This window comes from Daktulosphaira vitifoliae, unplaced genomic scaffold (assembly GCF_025091365.1).
Source record: "Daktulosphaira vitifoliae isolate Bord-2020 unplaced genomic scaffold, ASM2509136v1 Scaffold_288, whole genome shotgun sequence".
In the NCBI taxonomy this organism is placed as follows: Eukaryota; Metazoa; Arthropoda; class Insecta; order Hemiptera; family Phylloxeridae; genus Daktulosphaira; species Daktulosphaira vitifoliae.
Window position 1 is genome coordinate 4174 of NW_026099853.1, and position 12439 is coordinate 16612.

Genomic DNA, 12439 nt, shown 5'->3' on the forward strand with positions numbered 1-12439 from the left:
ATGTCTGTATTTTTAAAGTCATTTGTTTCTATGACAACTGTAACTTTGAATAATCAAGAATACTTTACTATTATTACATTAACAATTAACCAGTAATTATATTATAAAATAATGTTTTTTATGAGAAATAGAATGGCTAAAGTAAATTTGAGAGATAATTTATCCATTTCATAAAACATTTTTGGAAGAAAAAAAGTAAGCCATTATAGAAATTACCAATTATATTATAAAAAAATTTACATCAATTAGATAAAAACAATAGTAGTCTATAAATTGTACATTTTGCTTCATTGNATAAAAACAATAGTAGTCTATAAATTGTACATTTTTCTTTATTGACATCTATATAAGCTTCATTTTCTATTTCTCTTTTAAGTACAATACGAATACTTTTGAAACATTATTTAATGGCTTCACAGTTTTTAAATTTACAATTCAATCTAGTAATTAGTAATTAGTAATTAACCTACAGTTTTTGTTTTTATATCTAAGTTTTTTTCCAATTCAACTAATTAACAATTCATTGGGGAAGAGAAAAATTAACATATACACATTTAATCATGTTAAAAAAACTTAAAGTTTCCTAAAAATGTTTAATATTTTAATAAAACAAATATATTTTATTAATATTGGTTTTTACTTTAATATTTTTTCTCATATCTGCAACCAAAAGATTTATTCTGTGAACATACAATGAGTATAATCGCTTTTGAAAATTTAGTTCTAATTTTTGATTGACTCCATTAAATTTCCAGATATGATGTTAGCATAAACATAAGATTGTGAAATTATTTGAGCTTTAGTATTTAATTTACAAGTTTTAAAATAATATAAAACATTTGTTCTTCTTTATAACATCTAAAAATAAAGCAAAAATTTTGTAGTAATATTAGTGTTTATTAATTGTATATTTTTTTTATTAATGCTCATTTTTAAATTTATTACCGTACTTCATCAAACATTATACTAAAAGTCTGTTTACTAATATCTTCTACAATTGAATCTCTNATTTTTACCGTACTTCATCAAACATTATACTAAAAGTCTATTAACTAATGTCTTCTACAATTGAATCTCTTATTCTATTTGCACATATTTCAATTATTTAATTTTGAATATGATGACTAGTGTGATTTGTTTCTTTGTTGAATATTTCAGAAAACTTTGGTAGATGCATAGAAAATAAAACACAAGTTTCGTTGAAATTTTCCAAGAAAAATGATTTATTAAGAAATTAATAATTATATCTTCTTAGTTTTAATTACTTATTATTAGGTGATAAGATTGCTTAAATTAGTTCCCTACGTTGATTTAATGATGAATTATTTTTATTGTGTCAGTCCATTCTTTGGATACTCAATAAATTGTTATGTTAATTAGACTATATATTCCCTATTAGCGGCAACTTTTAGTTTAGATTGAGTTATTATCTGGGTATGAACAGTGTCAGTTTTTTAACAGTTATTTACAAGTTAAATGAGTTTTTGTACTAGAATGAGAATCATGTTTTGTTTTCCATTTTTAAGACCTCTAGATCAACATAACTAATAAATATAAATAACAAATAATTAAAGTTAATTTTTGAACAATAATTATGTCATACACAAAAATATTCAACCTATTAAAATGAAGGATTGAAGCCATAGAGTCACAGCTGTTTCAGGATTTTTTGGATTAAAGATAACAAATAATTTTGAATTCGTTATTTAATCAACAAATTAATATAAAAGTAAAAAAAAATAACAGTTCTGCTACAATACAGATTTATTTTTCCATGTAGAAAAAGTGCAATTTAACAATGATAACAAGCAGATAGATTTCAAAGCTAAATATAGAATTTGTTGAAATAGTGTACATGATATTATTAAAGTCAATATATTGCACAGGCCAAAGAATGTTAACATTAGCATTATCTATGTTACATCTATCACAGATTATATAAATTATATACGATTAATATTTTATAGCGTATAGATACTGATATTTTGAAATGGTAAATTCCTTTGACAATGATATACAATAAAGTTATATTTGACTACTTATGCTGGTAGACGAATATTCAGTATTCGCCTTATGTGCGAAAATTAGACAAATAATTGGAACCAGGCTTAACATATATTTTTTTTAAATAAAATATTTATTTTGGTAAACATATAAAATGAAGTCTAAAAAGGTATTTAAACGCGAGTGTCGTGATATGCTTAATACTTTGCATTACGCATCTCACAATTATCAATGAAAAAAGTATAATCTGTATTTTAAATAACTTGTAAACAAACAAATAATTTATCTGTCATAACAAATACAATGTTCAACACAATTTCTTATTATTTACATATATGTCAACTCATCTATTGTTAACTATGCTATCAATATAATTATCATGTAATGTATACTTTAAAACAATAAAATATAATCATGAATAACACAAACGGCAATATCCCTGGATATGGGGGTACCTCTTCAGTACTATAAAAAGCACTGATATCCATTGAAAAGAGAGAGAGCCACGACTACGGCTAAGGCCAGAGAGCCACAGCTCCAGCTAACTAGTTCGTTTTTACGGACTACTATTGCTCTTACATTTTGATCACGGCCCCGTGCTGCAGTTTGAGTTATTTTATTTTGTATACTTTATTTGTGTTTAAAACTTATTTTAGTCTATAAAGACATTATTACCATAAATAAGTAATATTGAGTAAAAATTGGCATTTCTGGTAAATACTTCATTTATCTTCTTGGACATTACAGAATACGAAGGTAAGTCAATTTATATTATCCCATTTATTTAAAGTTAATAATCTGAGTAAAGAACGATAAAGCAATAGATCTATAATCTCCTTTTAACATCAAGAGTTATTTTGCTAGTTTGTTCACACCTACTACATAAACACATTACAGGGTCTCGAGGGTCGGATTACCGCCCCGTGCCTAAAAAGAGTTTAAAAACCTAATGTGTATTTGATTATATTAATAGACACTTCGACTGGGTATTTGAGGGTCGGATTACCGCCCCGTTACCTCAGTGTCCTATTAATGGTGTTTACAAGTTCATTAGCTCATATTCCTCAATAAAGAGGACATACTTTTATTTCTTTATATCTAATTGTCTTTATCGTTCTAAACCCTCGAACTATACGACCCCGATAGAACCACAATATAAGGTTCTCACTAAATCCAAATACCCATAACCCATCTTTCATTTTCATTATTTATATTTTACCAACATTTTTGCCTTTTATTTTTGAATTATAACACGAGAGAACTAATTTTTTAAAAATACGGGCATTAATCACTCTATTTAAATCACCCCCGCATTTAAATTGAACAATGTTTACCATGACTAAAAATATTTGAAGAAGAACAAAAGAAAATTGATTGCCTAGTATTAACACTAAAGTAATTTCAGAGATAAGATGGGGAAGTCATAAACGTGTAGTAGACTCGGTGTACACAAACTTGTCAGAAATTGTTAACTCATTACAGCGAATTGCTGATAAAGAACTTCTCAATACAAAATTAAATATTATTTCAGAAGAACAAGAATTGCTTTTTCAAATGGTGAATTTGAATTTTAGTTTTTATTAGTTTTATTAAACAATATACTTGGAAAAGCTAATATTTNACTGTCATAGAAAATGGTAAAAAGATATAGATATTAATTATAATAATAAAAAGAATGAAGAGAGATTATTATAATGAAGGATGATGAAGGAAATAAAATAATTGGTCATGTAACAAGCAGCCCCTTAATAATAAAGGGGAATGGCCTATTACTGTGCGATGGTGTTGTTTATTTTGTTGAAATCAAAATGCGGAAATCAGAGGGGATAATAAATAGGTACACCTGCTTATGATTGTATAAATTACGAATTATATTACAGTTCTGCAAATGAAATTCTTAAAAGTAAAGGGAAGGGGGGGGGGTAACTTACATATTATACTGACCGACAAAGCGGCCATGAACAAAATAGATAATATACAAAATAAATAAAACAAACAATTAAACACTTAGCTGTATAAGTTAAGATGGTAATTAATGGTGGTGAGTGTGGACTGTATGTGAGCGTTGATGACGACGTGAACGATGACACTAACTCGTAATATGCGAGAAGGATTATTTTACACGGATATACAGTACAAAACATGTAAGACGCAACCGTATGAGCATAAACAATAAAGATATGGCGAACTATGGCCGATCAATAGCACAAACACGCGGAGGCGTTTGCTGTGAATACGAGAGAAGATAACGCACTACTTAATTGTTGAGGAACGACTATTAGATCGTAGTCGCGAGAACGAGTGTACTGTTTACGTACCAAAGAGGATGTGTCGCTCGCTGAGGAAGTAACGATGATCGGACCAATCATTAACACGTTCGAACCGGTCATACACGAGTGCCACACTCTACGCAACAGGTCATATGTGTGATATTTATATTTTTTTATAATTAAGAAAGAGGAATAATAATAGAATATAGATGTTATATATAATTGTTATGGTTAACGGATTGTTGAAGTACGTTTAGCTACAAGGTGAAAATAAAGCATACAATATATATATCCATGAACTCTTTATTAAGATACTTGATGGAGGAGGATTTTACGACTCTTAATATTTATTGGTCATGCTATATGAATGGGAAACAGTGTGTGTTCACGTAAAATTCTACTGTCCAATTGTTGGGCGCCAAGCCTTAATGGCTGAATTATTTTCTTTATATAGATGTATAATACAAATTAAAATATTTACGTTGAACACGTACTATTACGATCAGAATGGTGAGAAAGTAGTTATTAATAATATCCCTCTTTAAGTTTTTAACTATTATTCCCTCGGTAAAAGTTATTCTTGATTTATCTTAAGTCTATCCTTAATTTTTATGACATGCTAAGAAATATAATCTCTTACCTTGTGTCCAGCTAGCTTGGTCATTTGTTGTAAAAAGAATATGATAAGAACACTGATTTTAATTTACTTATTNCATCACTCTGTATATATCCATGAACTCTTTATTAAGATACTACCACCACACGTGGTTTGTCGTAAAAAGTAAATTGAAGGAAAATTATTCGGATGACGCACACCTGAGTCATATTAATTCTACAATGAAATATGCAATGATTACGGAGGAGGATTTTACGACTCTTAATATTTATTGGTCATGCTATATGAATGGGAAACAGTGTGTGTTCACGTAAAATGCTACTGTCCAATTGTTGGGCGCCAAGCCTTAATGGCTGAATTATTTTCTTTAAATAGATTTATAATACAAGTTAAAACATTTACGTTGAACACGTACTATTACGATCAAAATGATGAGAAAGTAGTTATTCATAACTTTTCAAATTATCCACCTTTAACAATTCTATTATTCCCTCGATAAAAGTTATTCTTGATTTATCTTAAGTCTATCCTTAATTTTATGACATGCTTAGAAATATAATTTCTTACCTTGTGTCCGGCTAGTTTGATCGTTTGTTGTAAAAAGAATATAAATAAAAGAGAGCACTGACTTTTATCTACTTATTAATTTTTGTAAAATTATGCAAATTATTAAACTTGAAATATTACTTCACTGTAGTTCCTTTTTATACTTGGTGTCTGAGTATATGTGTTACTTTATATTTTAAAATAAAAAAAATTATATAACCAGATAGCTTATGAGAACCAATCCCTAGTGACACGTCATAAACTATTGTTTTACGAATAGTTTTAACCACTTGATGTGCTAGGGTAATGACTTCAATAAACTATCAGTATTTTATAGAATTGTGTGTTTGATATGAGAGTCGACAGAGTTAGAGACAGGCTGGCTACACCATCGGAGATATACTCGTCGATGCACGGACCTTACAGAGTCTAAAACTACTTGCCGAAAAGAGCGTGACAGAATATGAGAATCAATCCCTAGTGACACGTCATAAACTATTGTTTTACCAACAGTTTTAACCACTTGATGTGCTAGGGTAATGATTTCAACAAACTATCAGCACCTTATGCAATCAATCAAACACTTATCTATTCAAATTTAAGATACACTCTACGATCTCCTTAGTGACACGCCATAAACCATTGTTTTACCAACAGTTTTAGCCACTTGATGTGCTAAGGTAGATTTTCGAAATGCACTTATTGAATAGACAATCCAATTAAAGAATCAAAAAAATTCTTAATTGACACAACTCATAAAATACAAAATAAAAATTTAATTTGTTTTAATATTTTATAAATATTCAAAACTAAAAATAAAAAGATAAAAAGGTTAAGTTATTTTTTTAAAATGACATTACTAATGAGAGATTTAGATAATAAACACCAAGTTAAAAAAAAATTTTAAGTAAGAAAGAGCACAAACGTGAAACAATCTGGTGCATAAAACGCTTAATGACCAGATTTTTTTTAGATTAAAAATGAGGTGACGAATGAGCTAGAAATTGCTCTTTTATAGGCCTGTTTTATGAGGGGGAGAATTATTTTAATTGCACAATGCTTCTCATTGGCTAGTTAATTAATTTAGAGAGATCTATGCGCAATCTATTGTTCTACTAATTTGCGTTAATATTTCATACAGGTATTGGTGTTTTTATATCTATCATCTCTCATTATAATGCGGTTTATTAAAAAAAACCATCATTATAAAAATACAAATAAAATAAAATTATAAGTGCTAAATATTTATTACAGAACGATAAAACAATAGATCTATAATCTCCTTTTAACATCAAGAGTTATTTTGCTAGTTTGTTCACACCTACTACATATACACATTACAGGGTCTTGGATTACCGCCCCGTGCCTAAAAAGAGTTTAAAAACCTAATGTGTATTTGATTATATTAATAGACACTTCGACTGGGTATTTGAGGGTCGGATTACCGCCCCGTTACCTCAGTGTCCTATTAAAGGTGTTTACAAGTTCATTAGCTCATATTCCTCAATAAAGAGGACATACTTTTATTTCTTCATATCTACTTGTCTTTATTGTTCTAAACCCTAGAACCATACGACCCCGATAGAACCACAACATCAGGTTCTCACTAAACCCAAATACCCATCTCCCATCTTTCATTTTCATTATTTATATTTTACCAACATTTTTGCCTTTTATTTTTGAATTATAACACGAGAGAACTAATTTTTTTAAAAATACGGGCATTAATCACTCTATTTAAAATACCCCCGCATTTAAATTGAACAATGTTTACCATGACTAAAAACATTTGAAGAAGAACATAAGAAAATTGATTGCCTAGTATTAACACTAAAGTAATTTCAGAGATAAGATGGGGAAGTCATAAACGTGTAATAGACTCGGTGTACATAAACTTGTTAGAAATTGTACTCATTAAATTCTCTCATTACAGTGAATTGCTGATAGAGAACTTCTCAATATAAAATTAAAAATTATTTCAAAAGCACAAGGATTCCTTTTTCAAATGGTGAATTTTAAATTTAGTTTTCATTAGTTTTATTGAACAATATACTTGGAAAAGCTAATATTTTATCAAATTATTTACAAAATTCTAAAATGTATTTAATAACTGCACATGATATGGTTTCAACATTTTTTATTAGATATTTCATCTTTCTGTAATGAGGAACATTTTTTAAAAATAAAATGTAGTGCAAATGAATCGTGTGAACAGTTTGGAGACAAAAATGACTTTGAGCAAGAACGTATCAAATTTGAATATATTGAGCATTGAGCACAATATAGAACAAAAAATTAACTTTAATAATGTGATAAATACATTTACTTTACAACTGGAAAAGCGCAGAAAAATTATGTAGAGTTCTATGCTTTTACAATATTTATTTTCTTCTACTTTTATTTTTGTATATTATGATGAAAATTAAACTTAATTCAGGTGTGAATTACTTTTGTATTGGATTAGAATTTAAAATAATATCCTATTGTGGAAATGAAAGCAGTCATTGAAAACTAAAATTAAATAAATTTACTGTAACATAAATTTAAAAACTAAAATGGGTAATAATTATTTGATAATCTACTTAAAATTAATTAAATATTTCTAGAAATTTTTTAAATTGAATATCAATTTGAATGTAACAAATAAAAGTAACATTATTTCTTTATACCTAACCTAAGGTTAGTTTTAAATTTGATTTAATAATTATTAGTTATAACTTATGTCATTTAGTTATATTGAGTGTTGGTATAAAAGTGTGGTATAAATGAGGTAATTAACGTGCGCAGTGANAACGTGCGCAGTGAATGACTAAATAATACATAGTTAGTTAAAGCTTTTACACAGTGGCAAGGTAGTTTCTAGCCTTCCCAATATGGTGGGGTGTTAGTTTTAAAATAAAATAATGAAAAGTTAAATAGTATTTCTTTACCTATATATGCAAGTTATTTTATAAATTTAATTGCAACCTCAAATATTGAAACATTTGTTAATAGCCTAAATTATTCAAGTTTTATAATCTTATATAAATCAACTCATTTTAATTCACAAAATATTTTAGTTTAGCCGTTTTTGAAATTATTACAAAAGTTATAAAATTAAAAATTGGGTATTAAAAAAATGACCGAACAACTTTTATTAATTAGATGACTCCTATTTCAATTTTTTTCAAAATTAACTATGAAATTACAGATGAGTATTATAGAAATATGATCTGCCAATAAATATTAAAATTCTTTACTACCCTAAAATCTTAATTTCTCAACTAATTATGTATAAATGTGTAAGTAAAATTTTTATTAATGAATTCATCAAAGAGTTTGGTTGGGTTACCTATAAAGCTTTTTTGTGATATAATGTTAATAATAAACAAATTGTAATAATATAGTATTAAATTTTGTTTATTTTGAATAAATAAAAAAACTGAAATATTATATTGAATATAAAATATTAGTGAAATTTTATTATCATACACATCATAACTATTTTCATTATCTGCATTTACAGGTGTTGAACTATGTCTCACTCCAACCAAATTCTATCATCATGAGAATAATTATGTTTATAAGTTATAATATGCACTTAAACATATTATAATTATAATATTTTAAAGTAATTACATATGTTAAAGAAAAAATTAAAAATTGAAATCGAATATTAAAATTAATTTAAAAAATCATCTTAATTGGTAAGATCACTTCAAAAATGATAATTGTAAATAAAAAACTTATAAAACTCTGAATTTATTTAAATATTAATATCAATATAAATTAAAAGTATGTTAATTAAAATTTTTGTAAATAAACTTTTTAATACCCATTTAATTAAACCCATTGTTTATTATCGTGATATGAAACGGCGTGTCAGCTATGCAATTTAGCTACATGAATGCCTTAATTTCAATAATTTTTCAATTATTTCTTATAAACTGTAAACATTTTTTAGAGTCAATGCCTAAATACTAGAAGACTTAAATAAAACTGGCATAATGATAATTTACATACAATAGATCATAATTAATACTAAACCATTTTAGTCAGAATTAATGGAATTTTGTAATCCTAAAATAACTATCAAATCTTGGCATTTTTCCTTCTTTGGGCAAGGAAGACAATGCACCTATTATTAACATTTCTACAAATTCAGTTCAATACAATATGTTAATGAAAAGTACAATTTGTCTGTCAGAGTAGGACAAAAAAAACTATTGTTCTTTTTTAACTTTGATCCAAACTTGTAAATAATTTTAATATAGTTAAAACGTTAGTATAGAATGAAAAATTGATTTTTTTTTTCTAATGGTAAAATCAAATGTAATCATTTTTCTTAAAATACAATAAATATTATCAGTTTTAATATGACAAAATGTCATACTTAAGTAGCTAAGTTAAAAAATCAAAATGAAGCTAATGATGGAACTGAATCTCATCTCTCGCTGGACCGATTTTGATTAACAATTATTTTTAATTTCAAATATTTAAGTGGCTCATAAAAAAAGAATTCAACGAATTAACTCTCCATGACAATCATGACTTTATCATATATAAACGTTGTCTATGTTGACATTGGGATCACTTCGTGTTTGCTCGTCAAAATAAGCTATAATCTCGTGTAAGTATTCAGAGTTATTTAACTAATTATTAATATGGCAAGCGAAAACAATACGGATAGTCATATTTATGAAACAAATATGAATGTTGTGAAACGCAGAATTGAAGAATTCTGGAATCGTCGTTTCATGAGTTCTAATTTAGTCGTTGATAGTCCAGAAGATCCCCAAACATCAAGACAGTCTAAAGGTGAAATTAATAACTGTAGACACTATTAAGATAAATTAAACTAATTATCAAGAGACGTGAAAACGATTAGATATAAAATATAACAAGAAATTAAAAAAGATTATTCTCTTTTTGTAAATAATGATTATTTTTTTATTGTAGTTAAAAAAATTTTTAATAGTATTCAATATTCAGTAAATTATAAACATTAGATTACATATAATATCTACGCTAATGCATTTTTTCACCGTAAACATTTTCAAAATTAACTATTTAATTAATAACTTTTAAAATAATATTCTCTTTACAGCAAATTCTAGTGTAAATATAACCACTGATACAAATACAGATAAATCAAAAAAACGTACGTATCGTAAACAGCTTGAAAGCGATGAAATTATTGCAGAAAAAGTGGTAATTGAAATTGTATAGATATATCGACCCTCACAAAGTAGTAGAAATAATTATAATATTTGTAATAATATTTGTTATTATTTAGAGCAGCTGTATAAATGTATTATTTTTAGAGATATTAGTAAAAGATGTTAATTAATTTCAATTTTAATATCTTAATCATTTTGATTTACAATAAGATTTTAAAAGAAAAGAGACTTTTTATGGAAGATAATAATAACATATTAATTATATTACAATTATTCATTTTAATTTGACATTGGTTACGCCTAGAAATTGATACAGCGAGGAGATATAGGAACACTTGTTAGGAATCAAAAATCTGGAAAATATGGAGAGAAACTATCAGTTCCAGCCAAAAAAAGTTATATACCAATTGTAAATGACAAAGCACCAAAAATACCAGCATATTTATTAGGAAAAGTAAATTGTATTCTGCATTTTTTTATATTTAATAGAATATATATGTAGCCTAAACATTTCTTTTGACTTATAGTAGATTTTTTAAATAAATTAACTAAAATTTATCCTATAATTTAATATGTTCTAATGATTCATTAAGAGTTTTCATAAGAATCATTTGCATCGCAACAAAAGCGATGAAAAAAAGCAACCCATAGAAGTATCCTCCAATGATAATGGTGGCCCTAATATAGATAATAACTTATCCGAAGAACATGATGAAGTCATTAAAAGTACATAAAAAATTTTAAACTACATTTCGATTATTGAAACAATTGTTTTATACTTTAAACTCTTAATACTTAAAGAATTAGAAGCTAATAATGAACCTTCAAATGACGTTACAATACCTGAAGTGTCTACTGATAAAGTAAAAGAAACACTAGTAGAGAAAATAATTCATTTAGAACCCGCAAAATATGAAGTAAAAGAGCAACTTCTAGAGATATCCTCTTCTGAAAGTTCACATTTAAAAAGAAAGTCATCCGATAAAGATGAGAAAATCATAAAAAGTACACAATAATTTTTTTTATAAACATTAACTGGCATATTATGTTTATTGAAATTAATTTCTTATATTTTAAAACATAAATACTTTTAGAGGCAAAAATTAGTTCTGAAATTTTACATGCGACAACGTCAAATGACGTTACATTACCAGAAGTGTCTACTGATAAAGTAAAAGAAACTCCAGAAGAAAAAATAACTCATTTAGAACCCACAAAATGTGGAGCAAAAGAGCAACTACAAGAGTTCTCATCTTCTGAAAGCCCAAATTTAAAGAGAAAATCATCCGAAAAAGATGAGAAAATCATAAAAAGTAGAAAATAATTCTATTTTAAAAATTTGACCTTTCATTAGTTTATTGTAACATTTAAGCACTATTTTTATATATTAATTTTTTAGAGTCTAAAGTTAGTTCTGAAGTTTCGCCTTCAAATATGAATGACGTGTTACCTGCCGTGTCCGTTGTCAAAATTGATGAAATACCAAAGAAAGAAATAGGTAAAATAAAATTATTTTATTTTATTGATTTCATTAATATTTATTTCACATAGAAACATCCATAACACATATTTTGTTTAACTATGTTTAATCTTATATTTCAAAACNCCATAACACATATTATGTTTAACTGTCTTTAATCTTATATTCCAAAACCTAGGAAAAGTTTAACTCATATTAAACCATTTAGCTAGCTTAAGTAATTTATGAGAAGTTTTGAAATATGTTTACTCTTGTAGAAGTGACGAATGATCAGAACACAAACACACTAGATCAGTATAACGCGCCTTCGTTTAAGTCCCCTAAATCTTGGTACACTTCGGACACAATTAATGATTATCTCAAA

The 12439-nt window shown here is 26.7% G+C and overlaps 1 protein-coding gene and 1 long non-coding RNA gene across 3 annotated transcripts; one reads left to right on the top strand and one right to left on the bottom strand.

Moving 5' to 3' along the window:
* Positions 1-315: 315 nt before the first annotated feature.
* Positions 316-1585, bottom strand: LOC126909344 (uncharacterized). 2 transcript variants are annotated; one of them, XR_007705016.1, is made up of 4 exons: positions 1266-1585; positions 1017-1162; positions 641-858; positions 316-583 (listed from the first exon to the last, which is right to left on the bottom strand). It is a non-coding gene; the product is annotated as an uncharacterized LOC126909344 (long non-coding RNA). The 2 variants fall into 2 exon arrangements; XR_007705015.1 differs by having other exon boundaries at positions 316-858.
* An 8494-nt stretch (positions 1586-10079) lies between these two features.
* On the top strand, positions 10080-12093 carry LOC126909345 (uncharacterized; the record flags this gene model as incomplete). The annotated part of the gene is made up of 7 exons (XM_050691760.1): positions 10080-10233; positions 10523-10626; positions 10900-11049; positions 11189-11321; positions 11397-11600; positions 11690-11908; positions 11995-12093. Coding segments are annotated over exons 1-7 (1063 nt in total), but the record flags the coding sequence as incomplete, so codon positions are not given.
* Positions 12094-12439: the final 346 nt, after the last annotated feature.